Consider the following 23,625-nt stretch of genomic DNA (forward strand, 5'->3'; position numbering starts at 1 on the left):
GCATGGTATGTAACCTTTTGGGATTGCCCTTTTTTCACTCAGCATAATTCCCTAGAGATTCATCCAAATTGTTGTGTGTATCAGTAGTTCATTTATCTTTATTGTGGAGTAGAGTCCATGGTGTGGATGTATCAGCCTGTTTAACCATTCACGTGGTGAGGACATCTGGACTGTTTTCAGGTTTTGGTCATTATGAATTAAATCCACTGTGAACATTCATGTACAGTTTTTTGTATAAAAAAAATTTTTAATTTCTCTGGCATGAATGCCCACGAGTCAATTGCTGAGCCTTTGAGGAACTACATGTTTAGTTTTATAAGAAATGATCAACTTGTTTTCTGAAAGGGCTGTACCATTTTACATGGTCACCATCAGTGCATGAGTGATACAGTTTCTCTGAATTCTCCCCAGCATTTTGTGTGGACAAAATTTATTTTATTTTTGCCATTCTGCTAGGTGTGTGATGTTACCTCATGTGGTTTTAATTTGCATTTCTCATATAGCTAATGATGTTGAATATCTTTTCACATGCTTATTTGCCATCTCTATATCCTTTTCAGTGAAATGTCTATTCATGTCTTTCACCCATTTTCTAATTGACTTGTTTGGGTTTTTTTACTGTTAAGTTATGAGAGTTTTTATATATCCTAGATACTAGAACTTTATCAGATATGTGGTTTGTAAATATTTTCTCCCAGTCTGAAGTTTGTCTTTTCATCCTCTTTTGATGAAGTCCGGTTTATCAATTTTTCCTTTTATTTCTTATGTTTTTGGTGTCAAATATTTGCTTAACACAAATTCTAAAAATTTTTTCCTATGTTTTTTACTAAAAATTTTATAGCTTTAACTTTTAAGCCTATGACCTATTTTGAATTGACTTTTTTATAAGATGTGAGTCAGTTAAGCATCCAACTCTTGGTTTTGACTCAGGTCATGATCTCAAGATTGGTGGGTTCGGGCCCAGCATCTTGCTCTGCACTGACAGTATGGAGCCTGCTTGGGATTCTGTCTCTTCCCCTCTCTCTGTCCCTCCCCGCCCTCTCTCTCTCACACATACACACTCAAAATAAATAAACATTTTTAATCTATATTTTTGTACCTCTATCCAAACCCATATTAGTCAGGGTATATTTCTAAGTTCTCTATCCTGTTCCATTTTTCTCTGTGTATCTTATCCTCCACCAATACCACGTACTCTTGATTACTGAAACTATATAGTAGGCTTTAATGTCAGATAAAGTAACTCTTTATTCTCCAACATTATTCTCCCTTTTCAGGATCTTGTGACTTTCCATATAAATTTTAGAATAAGCTTGTGTCTACAAAAAACACTTCCTGATATTTTGATATAAATTACATTAATCTATAGAACCTTATGAAAAGTTAATATCTTTATTATGTTGAATCTTCCAATTCATGAACGTGGTATTTCCATTTATTTAGGTCTTAGAATTCTGATTTCTCTTATCAAAATTTTACAATTTTCAGCATGCATATCCTCCTTTTATTAAGTGCATAGCTAAACATTTTATTTTCTTTGGAGTGGTTTATAAATAATATTGTGCTTTTAATTTTGGTTTCTATATCCTCATCATTAGTGTACAGAAATGTGATTACATTTTGTATGTTGATCTTAAGTCTTGCAACCTTACAGGACTCACTAGTTCTAAGCATTATTTTTGAAGATTCCTTGCAATTTTCCCTGAAAACAATCATGTCATCAGCAAATAGAGACAGCTTTATATCTACCTTTCCAGTGTATGCCTTTTATTTCTTTAACTTACCTTACTGCAGTGACTGTATTTCTCAACTATGTTGAATGAAAGTGATGAAACTAATATCTTGCCTTGTTTCTTGATTTTAGGGTAAAGGATTCAGTCTTCCACCATTAGTATGACATTAGCTATAGGTTTTTGTAGATGCTACTTGGTTTATGTAGATGCTACTTATCAAATAATATAGTAAACCTCTATTCCTAACTTGCTAAGAGTTTTTACCATGAATGGGAAAACTGTATATCCACATGCAGAAGAATGAAATTGGATCCTTTTCTCACTCTATATACAAAAATCAACTCAAAATGAATGAAATACTTAAATGTAAGCCCTGAAACTATAAAACTGCTAGAAGAAAACATAAGCAGCTTCTTGACATAGGTCTGTGCAATGATTTTTTTTTATTTTTTTTAATGTTTATTTTTCAGAGAGAGAGGGTGTGAGTGGGGAAGGGCAGAGAGAAAGGGAGACACAGAATCGGAAGCAGGCTCCAGGCTCTGAGCTGTCAGCACAGAGCCCGACGCGGGGCTCAAACTCACGGACCGCGAGATCATGACCTGAGCCGAAGTCGGACGCTTAACCGACTGAGCCACCCAAGCGCCCCAATGTTTATTTATTTTTGAGAGAGATGCAGAGACAGAGAGACAGAGAGGCAGAGCTTAAATGGGGGAGGGGCAGTGAGAGACTAATACTGTATTATCTCACTTATATGTTGAATCTAAAAATGTCAGACTCATACAAGCAGAGAGTGGAATAGTGATTACTGAGGACTGAAGAGGTAGGGGGAAAGGGGAGATGTTGGTCAAAGGGTACAAAGTTTCACTTGTGCAAGATGAATACCAGTACACAGCATGTTGACAGATCTATTCCCCACCTGTCAGATTTGGGATGCCCTCCCTTCTCTGACTCAATAGCATTTTGTTCCTTATAATTGCAGTAAAGTGTATATTTCAGGAACCAATAGACGGAATTTGGTCAAAGTGGTTTTCATGCTTTTGTTCCCTATTACATAAGCCCCAGGTCCTTGGGAAAGAACATTTCCCACAGCCTGTAGCTCTGGACCTGAAAGAAATGCCCCATAGTCATCCGCTGAGCTCTCCCACTGCTGCTTACTCAAGGATTAGAAATTTTATCCCCTATAGAGAACACTAAGTAATTGCCTAGTAAGGAGAGGAGAATTCTGACCCTAGTGTTACTTACCCCAAGGCAGAAATTGTGACCCTGTGGTAAAGTCCAGTTACAACTTCCTCTTGCTTATTTGGAAATGAAGGATTTTTCCCCTAACCTCTTAAAAAAAAAAAAAAAAAAGCAGCAAGCAATATTCCTGAACAAGGGGCCATGAGTTAAGAACTTGTAGATATAATTTATCCTGCCTCAGTGCAACATAGAAATGGTACAGTGATGGTCTACCTTACTTTAGAACAATGGCCACACATCTATTGGTTTCGTCTGTTGCTATGAAAAAGAAAATTCATGGGGTGCCTGAGTGGCTCAGTAGGTTAAGCGTCTGACTTTGGCTCAGGTCATGATCTCACGGTTCATGAGTTCAAGCCCTACATCAGGCTCTGTGCTGGCAGCTCAGAGCCTGGAGCCTGCTTCAGATTCTGTGTCTCCCTCTCTGTCTTTCCCTCCCCTGTTCGTGCCCTGTCTCTCTCTCAAAAATAAATAAACAATTAAAAAAATTTTAAGAAAAAAATTCATTGCATGATGTGCTTAGTTGCTCAAGCTACATTCAGGACTCTCTTGGGTATCCCTTATTATATGACCTCTCCCCAGTGGCATGCTGGACTTCTTGGCACAAGTAGGAGCTAGAGGCAGGGATTTAAAAAAAGCTGACCTGCCATGAAAACTAGATTGGGCTTCATGGGCATCTTAGGCCTCTCAGCATGTTTTCTTTATGTGGAAAGATGTGCTGGATTAAATATAGGTGATCTGGCACTTTGTCCGTCTTAGTGAAGGAATAGATTCAACTACCTAGATATATACGCAAAACCAAAATAAAATGAAACCCTCATATCATTAATGAGTGTATGTTAACCATAGTTTCGGTTATCTGTGCATAAAATCATCTTTGGAGATTTATTCTGTAAGTAGTTTTAAGTCACTGTAAGCAGTGATGATATTGGAGATTTATTCTTCATCATGAGAAATATTAGTGGGTCACTTAGTGCAAAATAACAGAAGGATAGAATGATATATCTCTACTAAGCTTTGCAAAAGTGCAACATATTATCACATGCACTAACTAGAGACATTTGCCTGAAACAACAAAAATGCCATTTTTCTAAATTTAGTAACAGTTTTTATCTTGGGACATGGGGTGGGAGATTAGGACCTTTACTCTCTATGCTCTATATGTCTGTGATGTTTGAATGTTTTAATAAAGACTACTTATCACTTTTATAATTAATTAACTATAATAAAAATCAATTAGTAAACATTGTCCTGCATGATAAATGCTAAGTCAGCCCTTGTTTAAAAACAAGAAAGGGAAGGGGCACGTGGGTGAGCCAGTTGAGCGTACGGCTTCAGCTCAGGTCATTAGCTCACAGTTTGTGGGTTCGAGCTCCCAGTCGGGCTCTGTGCTGACAGCTTAGAGCCTGGAGCCTGCTTCGAATACTGTGTCTCCCTCTCTCTCTGCTCCTCCCCCACTCATGTTCTGTCTCTGTCTCTCCTTCAAAAAAAAATAAAGACATTAAAAAATTTTTTTAAAGAACAAGAAATGGAATTATTTTTTTAAAGAAAATAAATTTCAATAAACTCAGTGCCTACCTATCCCTCTAAAGGGACAACACAGTGACTATGATAAGCTTGCTCCAGAGATGCTTTATTCTTAACAAATTCTATTTGGCTTCTCATTCTATGACCCACTACTTAATGAGCCACTTTAGTTGGCCTTTCCCCAGGGCTCATTCACAACTGTTCCTAAATAATGTCAGTCCTTTTGCTGGAGCAGGTGTTATTTTCTGGGCATCTTCACCAAAAGGCAACATAAAAATTAACAAGCTTCAGATCTGGAGGATTCAGGGTCTCATTTCAGGCAAAGAATATATGTGTCACACACACAGTAATGCTTTTGGAACTTTCTGTCTAATAAGAAGATTTTGACATCATAACAAAAGAACTCAGTATACTTCTAAATGTTTATTTCCTTTTCTATAAGAGCAATTCTTAAGGGCTAAGGTATTATATCATTTCTTGCAGCAAAATGAAGGTCTGTTTTTTGTACAAGTGTAAAGCTGTGTTTTCAGGGTCCCCTCTTTCATTTCAAGTATCTCGCATGCTACCAGGTAACTAAGTCAGTTACACTGTATATTCCACACAGGGAAGATCTATAATTCAGCCTGCCCGTTTAGTATTAAAACCAACTCCTAAATTTGCAGTATTAGGAACTTGCATAGGACTAGCATTCCAAGGTAGAAGTACAGACAGTGTGAGGTTCAGATGTGCTCTGGGTTTAGAGGGAATGTTAACGTTAGTGATTAACAACTATATGTTTTATAGCAAATGTCTAAGTGTCCAGAAATGCCCATGGAGCTTCTTGCTCTGGTTTGCTCCATAATGCCTCTCTCTAACATGTCTTATTTCATGTCTTAGGAGTTCGTGATGATTGTCGTCTTTGGTTTGGAGTTCATCATTCGAATCTGGTCTGCAGGTTGCTGTTGTCGGTATAGAGGATGGCAAGGAAGACTGAGATTTGCCCGAAAGCCCTTCTGTGTTATAGGTGAATATCAAAGTCCTAGATATGGATTTACAACACTGCATCCTTTTTTTTCTTTATTGCAATATTTAATCAATATTAAAAGATAACATTCATGGAACATTTACTGTGGGTCAGGGACTTTGTGTTTTAAAAGCATTGACTCACTTAATCCTAACCATAACACTATGAGGTAAGTATTTTTATTATCTCCATTTTACAAATGAAGAAACTGAGACAAAGAGAAGTGAAAGAAAGTGGTGGAGTTGGGAGTTTGAGGCAAGTGGTCTGGCTCTAGACTATTCACTTATATCCAGTTAAGTTACAGTGAAATGTATGGTTCTCCAGTATTGTCTTGAATTAGGGAAGCATTGATTTCAGTATGTATAAAGCCCCCTTTTTTCTTTACAATATGAGCAATACCCCTTTTATGCTCTTGACAAACTGGAGTGGATAGCAATGTATTAGTCCTGATAAAGCATCTCAATTAGCATGCCTCAAGGATGATTACAAGTATGGCTTACTTTATGTATGGGCAACTTTAGACCTGATAAAGTGTTTTACCCTGTTAAATTTGAGTTCCCCCACAATGCAGTCCCTAAATAAATACCACTTCTTTTCAGCTCTCTAGCTCCTGTGGTTTCAGAGGGATCCCATCACCTGGGTACCAGCCTGAAATTATACATTTTCATGAAGATGTCATACAGCAGTCTGGACTTAGGATCTGGCAACTCCCAGGAATATATTTAAAAGTATACCATAAGATTGAAAACTTATTCAATTATATCTCAATTTTCAAATTTTAAGTAAATTGCCTACATCACAGCCCTTTATCCCCAAATATTTTGGTGTGGATTTCCTAAGAATAAGGATATTCTTTTACATAACCCTCCATAAATTGAACATTAATACTTTACCTAATCTGCTGATTGTATTCCAGTTGTATCAGCTGACCTAATTATGTTCTTTATAGCATGCTTTCCTCTCCCGTGCTGGATCCAGTCTATGATGAAACACTGCACTCAGCTGTCCTGTCTCTCTAGTGTCCTTCCATCTAGAATAGCTCCTCAGCCATTCTTTGTCTTGTAGGACATTGACATTTTTGAAGACTATAGCTTATTTTTTAAAAATAGAATGTTCTTCCTTTGGGGGAAAAAAACCCTAGATATAAAACCTGTTGTTGTTGTTGTTGTTGTTGTTGTTGTTGTTGTTGTTGTATAAAAGCTACATTTGGTTTTCTTACTCTTTTTTCCTTCCCACTTCTTTGGCAGCCATTCAGATCCAAATACTAAAAGTTCTTGGTGAGGCTTACTTACTTCAACTACTTCCCATCTGAGGAAGTAGGTTTTTATTTATGAGCTTGTTTATACTATCTTCTTCATCGACAGCTAGTTTTCCATTTTATTTGAGGTTTCAGGAATTGTTGATTAATCTTCTTAGTCTCCTCCTTTCCCCCTGTTCCCTGCACTAATGGCACAATGGACTTAGGCAGGTCTTGGAGAAAGTATCTGCTCATCCTTGGGCACTGTTAAGAAGAATCCTTTCTTCCAGCCTTGCTGTATAGATGGAGCACTGTCCTGGGGATGGGAGAAAAGGTAGGCTGTCCATATGCTCTTTGCCACTGAGTTAATTTCAGAGTATGCTTGTTTCAAAAGAGTCACCATTCATTTAACCGAAATTTATGGAAATTCGGTTGTGTGTGAAGCACTGGAATTACAGTAGTGAATCCAGTAAAATGTTAAATGAAACCTATCTTAAAATACCTGGTTTGGCTTTCACTACTGCAGTCTACTTGTCCAGCTGCCTGTCTTCTGCGAGAAATGGCTTTACTCCTTTCTGGAAGCCATTATGCTAAGATATGGAGGAAAGTAGGTAGAAATTACCCAGCCCCCAGGCATATCAGTGAAGGCATTTGATTTTTCTCTCCAGAGACTTTTCTCTTTTTCAGTTCTCTGCTCCAGAAACATCATGAAGGACTTTAACTTGGTGTGAAACTATTGCACAAGTACTTTCTGTCCTATAAGGGCCCCAAACAAAACAATTCACAAGGCAGATGGTTGGCCAAGATTCACTCAGCTTCTACAGGATGAGGTCGGTTCATGGATGACTGAAGGAATGTTTCATTCCAGATTTTAAAACCAATTAAAAATTGGCTTTGTTCCAATTCCAGAGGCAATGCCGATGTATTTCTGGCCTGCAAGCTAAAAAGAAAGTCCTTTCCCAGATGCCTGCTGCCTTTTGATAGCTGTTTTCAGCTTTGGATACCTCAGTACATCTTAGTCCTTTAATCTGTCTCTTCCTGTCTCAGATCTTCGTGGTCATGATAGAATATCTTTAAAAAAAAAAAATATGTGGCTCTAAAACTGATGTCAGGATATCTGTAATCTTAATATCCTAATCACCTTTGGGCTTATTGTGGCCCAGCTGAATTGATGTAATAGTGGAGCATGTTGAAATGTGGATCTTCGTATGATGTCAGTAAAATTTAATCTACACAGAGGAACCAAATGTCATCTGCCTGAAGGCAGCAGGCTGTGGCAGGTGACTGTAGAAACCCATTCTAGGCCTGTTTAATAGGTGCATAAAAATGATTGATACCACTGATAAAATGATAAAGTGCAATGTAAAGTGAGCCCTGTAATTCCCTTGTTCAACCTAATTTACCATGGCAAAATGAAAAAAAAAAAAGAAAGGAAGAAAGAAATGGGGTCTCTCATCTGTGAAAACTATTCTGAGTTTGCAAATGTAGCTAATATCTCTCAAGGCTCCATGTATTTGTAAGAGTTGATTACCCTGCACACGCTAAATACATGCCCAAATGTTTTCAGCAGTCTTGAGCATTCCAGAAAAGGATACAGAAAAAACTGTGGTAGCCTGGCTATGCCTTCAACATGGGAAATCCTTTCTGTAGGCACATCAATGTTGTTCTTTCCAGTTGGAAACAGACTGAAGCTACTGCAGTGGTCAGCTAGTGGACCTCATATAGTTTTGAGTCTGAGAGATCAACTGATAGTATTTGGAGTGGCTAGAGGCCCCACAGGCTAATTCCCAAAGACTGGAACTTCCCCCTCCTAAACTGCCTACCCCCTCCAGCCCTGCATTCTAGGCAGAATGAAGAACATTTTAAATTACAAAGTCATCATATACTTGTGTTTGAACAATATATTTTAAACAAGTATAACCAAAGGGAAGAAAAAGTTTATTCAATTTTTTAAAAATTAAGTGCTTTCTTTCATTACTATATTGATTTATCTCTTCTTGGTTTGGGGAGTTTGCTTTGAAAACTGGTAAAAATTTTATCTTGTATTGCAAAATTCTTCCTTATACCTGTGCGTTCAATTTACATCCTCTAAGACTCTTTTGAAATAACATGTGTATAGTTGTAGGCAATAATCAGTGCATTACCAATTTGGAGAGTCAAGTATATTTTGGGATAACTACCCCAAGATGCCCTTTCACTTATCTAGACTGGCTGCTTTATGAGTTCTCTGCATTCAACCACCAATCAGTGGCCTCAGTATTGAGAATGTGTGAAATACACTCAAAGACTAATTTCATAGTCATTCTTTTTTTTTTCCTGCTTTCATTAATGACCTCCCTGAAAATTGCAAATAGTACCAAAGGCTGGTACTTAGATCACAATAATGAGCCTGATGTGTCAGGAAGCCAACAAATTACTTCTAACAGTGGCTTTTTTGGATTCCCTGGTGACTCTTTCTAAAGACATATATAACAGAGCCATATTTCTTGGTCTTGCAGTATGTCTCAGGGAAGCAGAAAATACCAGCCTGTTATTAATCTTGGGTCTGTATTTGATGCTAAATATAAGTTGATTTCTTCTTGCTATTTTAACAGTTTTCCTTCAGCATTAATATTTCCACAAGGGGACAAAAAAGGCAAACCACAGCACAGATGTTTCCCGCATGAATTGGGCATATACGTTTTTGACATGAGATAACAGTCACTCAGGAAAATGTCAACAAGTGCATTTTTTTTAATGAGAAAAAAATAACCAGTTTCTTCTTTGGCTAAAACCAAATTGAAGCCCTTATTAAAATTAACCACACAGCCAAGGCCACTCTAATATATCTGTGAGTTCATCTTATTAAAAGGCAACATAAGCTGCTAATGTGTTCAAAAGTTTTATCAGAGACTCCCAGAACTGTCACTGGCTTCTAAACTGAAGATTTGAAACATCATTTTCCATTTCTCCTCCTTCCCCATCTTTTGTTCTAAGAGACATGCTCTTGAATTGCATCATTTTCTCTATCTTCCAATCTTTCCTGTCCTTTAGGAGAAATTCTGTTCTCTCAGATTATTTTCTGTCAGTCATTTACTCTTCTGCTACTACTCTTTACTTCTAAGCATTGAAACTCCTTTAGACTCTTTCCATATGATTGGCTGGACCATCTGAGAACAATTAAACTCTGATTAATTGATCACAGAATACTAACGTCATTTCAATCCTTCTAGTTGATAAATGATATTTATTGAGATTTGCTGTATGCTAGGTACTGCACTAAGCATTCTATAAATATTGTCTTATTTAATTCTACATAGGTATTATAATATTCTATTTCATAAATGAGGATTTATGAGGAACAACTCCCAGAATTCAGGAAAATGCTTTGCTTACTGTTATCAGTTTATTATAAAAAATATATTCAGGAACAGCCAAGTGGAAGAGATGCATAGGGTAAGGTACTTGGGGCAAGGGAATGGCTAACATGGAGTTTCCATGACCTCTACAGGCATGCCACCCTCCCAACACCTCGGTGTGTTCACCAATCTGGAAGCTTTCTGAACCCCATGGTTTAGATATTTTCATGGAGCTTTCATTACATAGACATAATTTATTAAACGTTGGCTATTGGTCATTAAATTCAATCTTTAGACCCTGTTCCCTTCCCAGATGTCTGGAGGATAAGGCTAAAAGTTCCAACTCTCTAATCATGATTCGGTCTTTCTGGTAACCAGGCATCATCTTGAATTTACCTAGGGACACCCCCACCACCACCACCCCCCAGGTACCAGTCATCTAATTAGCATAAAAAGACACTTATCATTCCAGAAATTCCAAGGGTTTTAGGAGTCATGTGCCAGGTTCCAAGACAATGAGTATTTCTCATTGAACCACACTACCCAACTGTAAGAAAATTGCTCTTATTTAAGTTTATTAGTATTTTTACATTAATTTTTAAGTTTATTTATTTATTTTGAAGAGGTTGCAGAGGGAAAGGGAGAGAGAGAATCCCATGCAGGCTCCGTGCTGTCAGTGCAGAGCCCAAAACAGGGTTCATACCCACAAACCATGAGATCATGGCCTGAGCTGAAATCAAGAGCTTAACCAACTGAGCTTAACCAACTGAGTCACCCAAGTGCCCCTAAAATTAAATATAATTGAAACTTGTCCACTGTCATCAACTTACAGACAAAGAATCTGATACTTTTATGTTCATCATTAGTAATCTAAGATCTTTGAATGAGAAGCCTGGCTTTAGAAAACAGCATGAATTGCAGTATTGGCCTTACATATCAGCCTTATTATATCAACTAAATCAGGTTATCTATTGCAGCTTTCTAACCTAAAAGGGAAATGGGTCTCTAAAATAGACTTACTTGCCTTGTATAAAATTGCATATTTTTTTAAGCAATGTTATCATAAAGTTCTCTGGGTATTTCCTAATTGGGGATATCTCCAGAGTAAGTGATCTTACTCCCAGAAATGCCTTCTCATGTTTGTTAAGGTTAGTAGACTACTGAGAGACTTGTCTAAACAGATAGTTGTTGACTTAGTACACAAATTTGAACTTATAAGGTGGCTTGATTAGCTGATATGACTTAACCATATAGAGAATGCCCTTAGTTGGAAATGAATACCTAAAGATTATTTCCCAACTGAGAGCCTTTCCTCTACAGTCAGGAACAAGACAGGGATATCCACTCTCACCATGATTATTTAACATAATACTGGAAGTCTTAGCCTCAGCAATCAGACAACAAAAAAGAAATAAAAGGCATCCAAATATACAAGGAGAAAGTCAAACATTCACTATTTGCAGACAACATGATACTCTATGTAGAAAACCCTAAAGACTCCACCAAAAAATTGCTAGAACTAATACATGAACTCAGCAAAGTTGTAGGATGTAAAAATCAACAGCAGAAATCCGTTGCATTTCTATACACCAATAATGAAGCAGCAGAAAAAGAAATCAAGGAATCAAACCCACTTGTAATTGCACCAAAAACAATAAGATAACTAAGAATAAACCTGACCAAAGAGTTAAAAGATATGTACGCTGAAAAATAGAACACTTGTGAAAGAAATTGAAGAGGACACAAAGAAGTGGCAAAACATTCCATGCTGATGCATCGGAAGAACAAACACTGTTAAAATGTTTACACTACCCATAGACATTTAATGCAATCCCTATCAAAATATCACCAGTATTGTGCTCACTTCGGCAGCACATATACTAAAATATCACCAGTATTTTTCACAGATCTAGAACAAAGAATCATAAAATTTGTATGGAACCACAAAAGACCCCGAATAGCCAAAGCAATCATGAAAAAGAAAGCAAAGCGAGAGGCATCACGATTCTGGATTTCAAGCTGTATTACAAGGCTGTGCTGATCAAGACAGTATGGTGCTGGCACAAGAAGAGACACGTAGATCAATGGAACAGAACAGAAAACCCAGAAATGGACCCACAAATATATGGCCAACTAATCTTTGACAAAGCAGGAAAGAATATCCAGCGGAAAAAAAGTCTCTTCAACAAATGGTGTTGGGAAAACTGGACAGCAACATACAAAAGAATGAAACTGGACCACTTTCTCACACCACACACAAAAGTAAACTCAAAATAGATGAAAGACCTAAATGTGAAACAGGAAGTCATCAAAATTGTAGAGGAGAACACAGGCAGCAATCTCTTTGACTTCGGTGAGAGAAACTTCTTACTCAACATGTCACCAAAGGCAAGGGAAACATAAGCAAACATGAACAATTGGGACTTCATCAATATAAAAAATTTCTGCACAGTGAAAGAAACATTCAACAAAACTAAAAGGCAGCCTGTGGAGTGGGAGAAGATATCTGCAAATGGCATATCTGATAAAGGGTTAGTATCCAAAATCTATAAAGCACTTACCAAACTCAACACCCAGAAAAACAAATAATTCAATTAAGAAATGGGCAGAAGACATAGACACTTTTCCAAAGGCATCCAGATGCTAACAGACGTATGAAAAGACGCTCAACATCATACATCATCAGGGAAATACCAATCAAAACCATGATGAGATACCACTTCATACCTGTCAGAATGGCTAAAATTAACAACACAAGAAACAACAGGTGTTGGTGAAGATGCGGAGAAAAGGAAACTCTCTTGCACTATTGGTGGGAGTGAAAACTGGTGTGCCACCCTGGAGAACACTATGGAGGTTCCTCAAAAAGGTAAAAATAGAACTACCCCATGATCCAGCAATTACAGTACTAGGTATTTACCCAAAGGATACAAAAATACAGATTCGAAAGGGTATCTGCACCCCAACGTTTATAGCAGCATTATCAACAACAGCCTAACTATCCAAACTATGGAAAGAGCCCAAATGTCCATCAACTGATGAATGGATAAAGAAGATGTGGTGCTTGTATATATGTATATATGTATATATATATATATATATGATGGAATATTACTCAGAAAAAACTGAAATCTTGCCATTGGCAACAATGTGGATGGAGCTAGAATATATGACACTAAGCAAAATAAGTCAGTCAGAGAAAGACAAATACTATATGATTTCACTTATATGTGGAATTTAAGAAACAAAACAGATAAACATATGGGAAGAGGGGGGAAAGAGAGAGAGGAATAAACCATAAGAGACTCTTAACAAAAGAGAACACACTGAGGGTTGATGGAGGGAGGCGGGTGGGGGATGGGCTAGATGGGTGATGGGTATTAAGGAAGGCACTAGTTATGATGATAGTACATAGTACTATCATAGTACTGTATTGTACTGTACTGTATGTACATAGTATTGTACACTGTATCTGTGAAATTCATTCACAGAGCACTTATGTGCCAAACATGATCTTTGGTGCTAAAGACACAAAGATGACTAAAACATAGTCCCTGACTGTGCAAGTATGGTCTCCTTTGTCCTTAGAAAAGGGCAGAACCAGTAGGAGGGAGACTAATTATGCTGATACAGAGAAAAGGTGATGGAGGTAGAAGTTGTCACGGTAAGAAGGATATAGAATATCATGATTGATTATATGAGACAAAGAAGCAAAAGATACCCAAGGTTTTGAGCTCAGTCATTCAACAAACATTTATACAACACCTACCATGTCCAAGCATGGTTCTCTATGCTGGGAGGCTATGTTGTGCCAAATGGCCCATGGCCTCCTTGTAGAGTAATATTCCAGTGGATGGAGAAAAATCCTATGCAAACATATTTTTGAAAAACAAGGTAGTATCAACTAGAGATAATTGCAATGAAAAAAATAAAACAGAGAGATTAGGGGCAGAGAGACTAGGTGGTCCAAGAGAGTCTTTCTAAGGAATGGACACTCAAGTTAACCTGAATATTAAAAAGGAGCCATTCGTGAGATTTAAGCACAGATTTTCCAGGCCAGGGAATAATAACTGCAATATTCTTGTGACCCAACAGCTTATCTAAGGAAGAGACATAAGGTCATTATGGCTGGAGTTCAGTGAGCAGTGGGCAAGTAGTAGGAAACGAAAGAGGGACAGTCACACCCTGAAAACCATGTAGGCCATTTGAGGCCATATAATAGTTGCCTGATACAGGACAGCTTCCTGAGATGGGGCCCTAGCAAGCATCCAGTAGCTTGATGACAGGCCTAATGGTGAATATTTGGGTTGAAAAAAACAAGAAAAAAAAAATTTTATCAGGCAGTGAAAAGTATATAAGTCTCAGGGTTTCATAGTCATCTGTAACTGTTCGAACTTGTTATCAGCAATATACAAATTATTATTTATTCAGAATATAAATCTATTCCCTCTGACTTTTCCATGTATCCATAACATATCTACCCTTAGAAACATGAAATTTCAAAATTAAGAGAAAATATGTTATCTTCTATGAGCAACTGGAATTAGGAGAATGTGATGGAAGGTCTTTTATGGCCCCACTGGTAACTATCACCAATGAGCGGTCCCCAAGGGTCTGCTTCCCAAAGGACTCTGCTGCAGACTCTTAGTTATGATGGTTGCAATGCAGATTTATTTCATTAAAGATTATTTATTTCCTTTGAGACATTGTCCCTTTTTGCCTTGAGATGTTATCTAAAGACTTATGATCAATAAGAAGCATTAAACTATCACTATGGGGTAAATTTTCAAAGTGGTGCTTGAAATTTGCCAGTATGAGTCCCATTAACTTCAGAGGAAGTCCTGCAGTTAAAACCACTGCACATGGCTTTAAAAATGTTCTACAGTATATCTTCGTGGTGCTGCTTTTTTTTTTTTTTTTAATAAATAGCACAGAGCAGCTCAGCGCACAGCTGATTGCAGTATTTAAGAACGTGGATAATGTACTGTGCAGTAGGAGGCTTTTAAAATTAGATTTTAAAGCTTTATTCCTATTAAGAGTCACAACAACAATATAAATGCATCTTTAATTCTTCAAAGAGTACCTTTCTATAAAGGAATTTGGAGCTCAATTAGAATATAGAGCTCATAAAGCAGCACCATGTTCCTCTGAAACATTGTTTATCTCCCTCCATAGATAGAAAAAAATTGAGGCTCCGGGAAGTGGGGGTGCTTTGTGCTCGGCCCTTAAGTTAGCAGTGAAGCTAGGAATAGAATGCCAGCCTCCCTATAGCTCACTGCTCTAAAGCACTGCCTCTTGCAAGAGTCAAATTTAATTACAGTATAATCCATTTAATCTACACATGGAAGAATAATGAAGGTGCAGGAAAAAATGAATTCATTAACAGGTTGGTGAGAGACCATGTTATATAGATTAGCTTCTTTTTGGGGTCCAAATTTTCAGTATGTTCTAGTTGGTGTCTGATGCTGTGACAGATGATCCTAATTCTACTGACCACAATTAACAAGAGACTAATTGTTTTTTCTTACTTTGAAACATAAGGAAGGGTTCCAGTTGAAAATTCTGCAGAACCATCTTTTTTGTCAGAAATAAAACATAAGGACTGTTGTTAAATAAGAGAGAAAATCGTGCATAATTCCCCTCTGTGCTCCTTCTGGGTTAAAAGAAAGAACTATATTGAGTTAAATGCACAACTTACAGCCTTCCTTGAAACAAAAGATGAGTGAGATTTTGCTTCATTTTTTACTTTTGTTTATTTTTCCACTAATTCACTGTGTCTGTGTCCATGCTAGTCCATCCATTCTCTATTTCCTATATGCACATTAAAAAAGAGACAATAGTTTTAGAGCTGTATTTAGATAAGAAATCTTCCTTTGAAGAGAAAAATAACAGGAAATTAAGAGTTGTGGTACCTGGTGTTATATGAACAGGAATAAAATTTCATGGTTTAAGTTGTAATCATGCTTATAGACTATCTCATATAATTCATAATAATCTTATTGAAGTTGGAAGAGATTATGATCCCTATTTTATATACTTTTTATATACCAAAAAACAGAAACTTAGAATAAGGGACTTATCAAGGATCACACAGCATATAAGCAAGAGAATAAAAAAAAAAAGAAGGAAGAGATTTACTCATATCAAATTCTGACTTCTTGCTATGACACCACATTGTCTCTCTACACAACCCGCATGTGGCATAGGAACAAATAAATAAACCATGCGATGAGGTCTGATTCCTACCCCCAAATCTCCCCAAACCCCATGGGAGACATTTACTAATATGAAGTCTAAAACAAAAGAGATGTTAGTATCATAAAAAGGTGCAGTTCCTTCTGTCAACTGTCATCTTTCTAAGATCTGGCCTTTTTTTCAACTTTTTATTTTGAAATAACTTCATACTTACTTAGAAATTGCAAAAACAGCACATAGAGTTCCCATGTATCCGTACCCTTTACCCAGCTTCCCCCAATAATAATATCTTATATAAGTGTATTACAATTATCAAAACCAGAAAGTTGATGTCGATATAGTGTATGAACTAAACTGCAGGCCTATGCTTATTAACCAATAATGCTCTTGAGATCTATCCAAATCATTGGATAGATCATTTCCAAATGATCTAGTTCCAAGTTGTTCATTTCTTTTTCTTGTTGAATGGTATTCCATGATATGGATGTACCACATTTTGTCCATTTTCATGTAAAAGATCATTTGGATTGTTTGTAGATTTTGGCTATTATAAATAAACCTGCTATGAATGTTCATGTAGAAGTTTTTTGTATGAACATAACTTTTAATTTCTCTAGGGTAAACATCCAGGAGTAGGATTAGAGGGTCATATGGTAAGTGTATGTTTAACTTTATCAGAAACATCCAAACTGTTTTCCAGAGGATGGCCGTTCCTTTTAAAATACAGAAATGCCTAGGCTATTCCATGGCAGTAAATTACATCTATGCTGACTTCAATGACATTTTTTATTTTCATAGAAAATGTATGTTTCTGCTTTGTCTGTTTTTCTATAAAAATTATTTTAATAAGCAGAGTTTCTGAAATTCATGTTTAACCATTTGGGTCAAGAAACAAATGAAAATAGAGCCTATTAAGGAGGAGTTCTTCATTCTCTGGCAAATTAATATAAATTTGACGTTTACATAGATGAAGTATTGAGAGAGCAATTAATGTTAAAAGCCAATGCTGTACAAAGTCCTGAAGCACCACTATTTAAATCTAACTTTACGCTGCAGAAAGTCCATATCCAAGTAAACTTTATTGAGACCAATAATAATTATGTTTGCCTGCTAAAGGATGTATATAATCACATGACAGCCTCGAAGGATGACTCCCACAGAATAAAATGTTTAAAATTGCCACCAAGGCCCAATGGTGCTTTATGGTAAGTTGGAGCCCTTATTCATGGTCCTAAGAGGATGTAAAAAGAGGTCATTAGTCCTCCCTGATCCCAAACGTTTTGAAAATCCCCCTGTTCTTAAACCTATTCTCTAAGACTCTGCTTTTCCTCCCAAACCCTGCTTAATGTGTCCCAGTAGATCTTACATTATAACTAACAAAAAAGTCAAAAGTTAGTAACTACCCCATGTGGCCAAATTCGTGAATTTCAACTTCATCCTCATTCTGGTCAGAACCAATGTTGGAACAACTAATTACTCATTGGGGAAAAGTTCAGGTTGGATCTATATTTATCTCATCATATATCAAGATAACCTACAAATAAATCAATGGTTTACATTAAATAAGACCCAAAAATACTGGATGCAGAAATGGGTAAATTCTCTTGTGACCTTGGAACCAAGAAGGCTTTTCTAACTATAACTAAAAATAAAGAAGTCATAGGGGCATCTGGATGGCTCAGTCGGTTTAAGCGTCCAACTTCGGCTCAGGTCACGATCTCATGGTTCCTGAGTTCAGCCAAGTGTTGGGCTCTGTGCTGACAGCTCAGAGCCTGGGGCCTGCTTCAGATTCTGTGTGTGTCTCTCTCTGCCCCTTCCCCACTCATGCTTTCTCTCTCTCTCTCTTCCAAAAATAAAAAACCATTTAAATTTTTTTAAAAAAATAAAGAAGCTGTAGAGGAAAATATTGATAAACTTAAGCCAGATGAAAATTACTAATTGATAAAATTAGGCCACATAAGATTAAAGAATACTGCATGATAAAACAAAAGAAAACAAACAACAAGCAAAATCAAAAGACAAATGTGGGAAAATATTTACAACTTCTATCAGAGACAGTTAATCATCCTAAACTGTATAGGAGCTGCTGAAATCCAGAAGAAAAGCCCAACAACCCAGTAGAAAATAAAAGAAAGGAAATGAACACGAACAGATAGTTCACAAAAAAATAAATACATATATGACTCCTAAACATACTCAATCTTATCCTAACCTGTCAGGTTGGAAAAAATCCAAAATCTGACCACAATCATTTTTAGTTAGACTATGAGTAAACAGGCCCTGATACTCCACAGGAGTGCAGACTGGTATCACTCTTATGGAAAAGTGTCAATATTTACTAAAATTACATAACATTTACTCTCTGACCCAGGAATTCTACTTCTTAATATTTCCATCAATGTATAGGACATGTTCAGTATAGCTGAATAAACAAAGAATGCAAAAAGGAAGGTCTTTCTGTATTGCTATAGAAGGATCCAAGATACATTAAGTAAAAAAAAAAAAATTGTAATATAGCATATAGAGTATGTCACTTTTGGTGTAAAAAAAATAAAGAGTCTATATTCACATTGCTTTTATCTGTATAAAGCAACATCAGAAGAATGAGTAGGAACAAAGTGAATGGCGCTGGGGTGGAAGAAATTAGATTTCTCGTCATTTACTTCTTTTTTGTTTTTAAGTTTTTATTTAAAAAAAAATTTTAATGTTATTATTTACTTTTGAAGGAGAGAGAGACAGAGCATGAGCAGGGGAGGAGCAAAGAGAGACATAGAATTTGAGGCAGGCTCCAGTCTCTAAGCTGTCAGCACAGAGCCCAATGCAGGGCTCGAACTCCCAAACTGAGATCATGACCTGAGCCAAAGTCAGACGCTTAACCAACTGAGCCACCCAGGTGTCCCACGTTTTTTATTAAATTGCAGTCAGTTGACATACAGCATAATATTGTTCTCAGGTGTACGATATAGTCCTTTCACACTTCCACAAGACACCCAGGGCTCCTCACAACAAGTGCACCCTTAATCCCCATCCCCTATTTCACCCATCCCCCGCCCACCTCCCCTCTAGTGACCATCAGTTTGTTCTCAATAGGTAAGAGTTTGTTTTTTGGCTTTCCTCTCTTTTTCACTTCTTTGTATCATTTTCATACTTAAACCATATATATATATATTAACTATTCAAAACTAAGTAGAAAGAATTGTTGCCTACACATAGTAAGCACAGTGTAAATGTTTATTGTCATTATCATTGCATAGCAGTATCAGGGTCAGTTGGTTCATATAATGTGCAGTTGTGCAAGATCTCACACCCACTCAAAACATTTTTATCATTGCAAAGAAGGACAATGCCAACGATAACTTTCCATAGGATTTTCACATGAATGCCCACAATCCTAGACTGAAATAACATAACATATAGCATTTTTAACTCTCTTAATAAAGCCCTATTCTAAAAGGTCATCTGCGATTTGCTTTAATGTGTTCTCCATATAATTCTTTAATCTTAAACTTGGAATTTTAGTTGTATCTTCTCAAAAAGATTGCTCAAGACGATTAAATGAGGTAGTGCATGCAATGTACTTAGCTAAGTGCCTGGCACATAATAAATACTCAACTGTTAGGGATAGTAAACTGAATCATAATAGTAATGGATTCATTGTATTCTCATCAATCCTGGAAGTGATAAATATAATCAGAAAAAAAAATCAACTTGGTAAGACCTCTCTGTATGTTTTTGTTGATTGTTTTTTCTTAAATTGTCTTTCTCAAAACTAAACTTTTAGGGGTTGAAAGTGTATGTATCTTAAGAATAAATTTTATTTTAAAAGAGGAGGAGAAGGAACCACACCAGGAACTTTTTGAGACTAGAGCTCTATAGATGTGATTATTGCAGAAATGGTTGTGTTATGGTGCCTAAAGGGTGTTGGGTTAAATAAGACGGGGTTTGTAGCTTTGTTTTTGACTGGTTATTAATTATGGTTTCACCTATGTTGCCCCCAGGAGGGCTTTCTGGCCACATAACTAGGTTCCTTATATTTCTCCTATCATAATATCCATCATCCGAGATTGTGGTCTCTCCATTCAGTGTCTTCTATGCCAAGTGTCCTTTCACCCCTGTATGGGCAAAAAAGGTGTCTGTCTTGACCACCTCCTCCATGCCCCATCCATGCCCTTTATTATTATATACTCAGATTCTAGCAGTTTCTGACCACAATAAATGTGTATTAAGTGAATAAAAAATTTAAAAACTTGCCAACTAGTAGATATTCACATGCAGAACCTCAAGCCCCATTGTACCCACATACACAGTGTAAAAAGAACAATATGAAGAAATAAAGAAAAAAATGTGTGGCAATTATCTAAACAATGAAAGATAGAACATAGCACCTTTGCCTCAGCTATCAGGAGTTTTCAGAAGAATTATTTTTGCCTGCATTTTTTTGTCTAATTGCTTCAGTTCCCTACTTTCACTTGGTCACATGAACATGATGACATTTTTAAATAAAGTGCTTATTTTGCCTACTTATAAAATTGTAGGCTCCTTTACAGAAGGCTCTTCTATTCCCATGCTGCCTTTTTCTCAATATTTTTACTCCTGCCTTTTGCAAAAACGCTTTAAGTATTTGATTTTAGCCCCTACCACAGACTCCGAATCTGTGTTTGGAATTTGGAGATCAAAGTACTGATGCTAATCCTCAGGACGTTTGCCAACGTCTGACTTAAGAATCCATCTCTTATCAGGTTTCTGTGGTTTTCTGGAGTATTTACCAATCATAGTGTTCAAATGTGCACATCTGAAACTATTTTTTACTTACATTTTCTTGATACTTCCCCATACTTAGTTTGTGGGAAAATGTCCGGCTTCCGAATGGTATTGAACTCTGTCAGACCTTCTCCATCCTCTTTATAAAGGATTCCTAGGTTGTATCACCACATGTTTTCAGTAAACCTTGTTTTTTGTTCTCCTTTAAACAGAGCGTGTTTTATTCAAAAAGCTCATGATGGTAGGAAAAGAATTGATAATGAAAAGAAACTGAGTCCAAAGTAGGATTTTTCCTCATAGTGTTAGGATTTGTTATGAGGCAATATGTTTCCCAGTCTGAGCTACAGTTTGCAGAGTCGGTTGCCATGAATTCTAATCCTGTCTCTGGAAGTAACATTGTATTATCTTACACAAGCCTCTCTGGGACACTGTTTCTTTCCTTTAAAACTGCAATATACTATGTAAGGTTCACAAGCAGTAACACACAAAAGCAAATGTGAAATTTTAAAGGTCTTAAAACTTTCCTTTATCTACCGCCAATGAGGGCAAACTTGGCCAGGATTTTATAATTAAAGATGGAACTTATATGTGTAATTAAACAAGATCTATTTGGTTATTGACCTCCTAAAAATACAGATAGATGGATAGAATAGATCTGCACATGGCACCAAGTATAATGAGTGCCAGGTATCTATTTGTGGCATGTATTTACTCAAATTCACTCCTTTAAACCACTCTTTTCATTCTTCACAGAAGGAAAAGTCCATTTTCACACCCCAGTGTTTATCCCTAAGGATTATCCAGAAGCCTAAACTTTATCCATTTCTTATTTCTAAAAATAAGAGATTGTGTATTGAAAAAGATTAAGAGAGCCAGGTGTACCAGGTAATTCTCAATTTCCCCAGATAATACTTAGAATGAATTGCCATCCATAGGTGTCCTTTGCTTAGTGACATTTTAGCTGAAATGGCATCTCCATCTGCAAAACCCAAATAGCACAGTGTATTCAAAGAACTTCCTGAAGATATCCTTTCAAAAACTTTAGTAGTAGGTGATGATTAATCATAACCTGCATGTCATCTGAAAATAGATATCAAGTTTCTCAAGGAAAGATTACATATCCCAATACTAACCGTAACCGGCTGCCAAGATTTCAAAGAGCCAGTATCATTCAACTGCTTAGGGTAAGTGGAAAGCATTGAAAGTTAGGAGTTTTGTTTTTACTCTGTAAATTTAAACCTGTAATGGCATTGTTTGACTGATATATAAACATTCAGGCTATGACTCTGAACGAGATATCTAAGCATTGGATTTCATCATAGGATGTTAGGGGATTTCCAGTAAAAGTTTCAACTTTGATCATTCACTGGTGGGAATCCAAATCTTTTTTTAGACCTGTAGTCAAATACTGGTATGGGGCTCTGTTGAATTGAAACTGACTGCGGAACCATTTGGTATATATGAAAATAGGTGCTAGGAGAACGTTTTATTTATTTATTTTTTTAACGTTTATTCATTTTTGAGACAGAGAGAGACAGAGCATGAATGGGGGAAGGTCAGAGAGAGAGGGAGACACAGAATCTGAAACAGGCTCCAGGCTCTGAGCTGTCAGCACAGAGCCCGACGCGGGGCTCGAACTCACGGACCGCAAGATCATGACCTGAGCCGAAGTCGGACGCCCAACCGACTGAGCCACTCAGGCGCCCCTAGGAGAACGTTTTAAACATCTGAGGATGTCAATGTGGGAAATTGCTGCTTCTAAAAGCCTTTCTTGTACTCTCTGTATCAAGAAATATAATATAAAGCCATCATGTCATTGCCCTAAAACATGTTCTGAATATGAAATACACATGACTTTTCATCTTTTGATGTACTGAGGACTGATGGGATTACACCTAGGTAATTTACCTAAGATACTACAGTGTGCCTTGAATAGGATGTGTTTGCCTCCTACTCATTACCGTGATTCTCAGAGGACAAATGCTTCTTTCATGTTTTATAAATACAGAAACACAGCTTCTTTATATCCCCCAATGTGTACCCCACATCTGAAATTAAATGTTTGTGATCGCACTCTGAAGCAATAGTTTCAGTATATTACTATTATTGGAGATTAGTCCTGTAGCATAAAACACATGTGCATGCACATATGCACGCTCACACACACACACACACACACACACACACATCTACTGCCTGACTCTGCAGACCTGCTTTCTCTCTCAACTCCAGATTCACCCACTGTCTACCAGATGTCTAGAGGGCATCTCAAAATTAACAAGGCCAAAACTGAACTGTTCATTCTACCCCTCAAATGGCGCTCCTTTCTGCTACCCACCCACCCAACTGCAGTATTCCCCCAGCTCAGTAAATAGCACTTCATTCATCCAGTTGCTCAGGCCAGAAACCCAGAAGTCACCCTCCGCTTCCCTTCTTTATGTCACAACCCACAATCAATACTTCAGCAAGTCTTGACATCCCAGCCTTCACAACTTGTCCCACATCCCACTCCTTCTCAGCTCCTCCTCACTTTAACTTTGCTCCTCTAAAGCTGCCCTCCCCTTTGTCCAGACCATCAGGTGGCTTATTAACTGG

The 23,625-nt window shown here is 37.1% G+C and overlaps 1 protein-coding gene across 6 annotated transcripts in view; it reads left to right on the forward strand.

The window, feature by feature from the left end:
* Positions 1-23,625, forward strand: part of KCNQ5 (potassium voltage-gated channel subfamily Q member 5) — a 528,440-nt gene that overhangs the window by 379,538 nt on the left and 125,277 nt on the right. For all 6 annotated transcript variants that reach the window (XM_086707225.1, XM_025926156.2, XM_086707224.1 and 3 more), the window contains exon 3: positions 5,373-5,499. In XM_086707225.1, the coding sequence (XP_086563351.1) occupies positions 5,373-5,499 (127 nt within the window). The remainder of the gene's footprint in view (positions 1-5,372; positions 5,500-23,625) is intronic.

The sequence above is a fragment of the Puma concolor genome, chromosome B2 (genome assembly GCF_028749965.1).
Source record: "Puma concolor isolate L17-30 chromosome B2, mPumCon1.1.hap2, whole genome shotgun sequence".
NCBI lineage: Eukaryota > Metazoa > Chordata > Mammalia > Carnivora > Felidae > Puma > Puma concolor.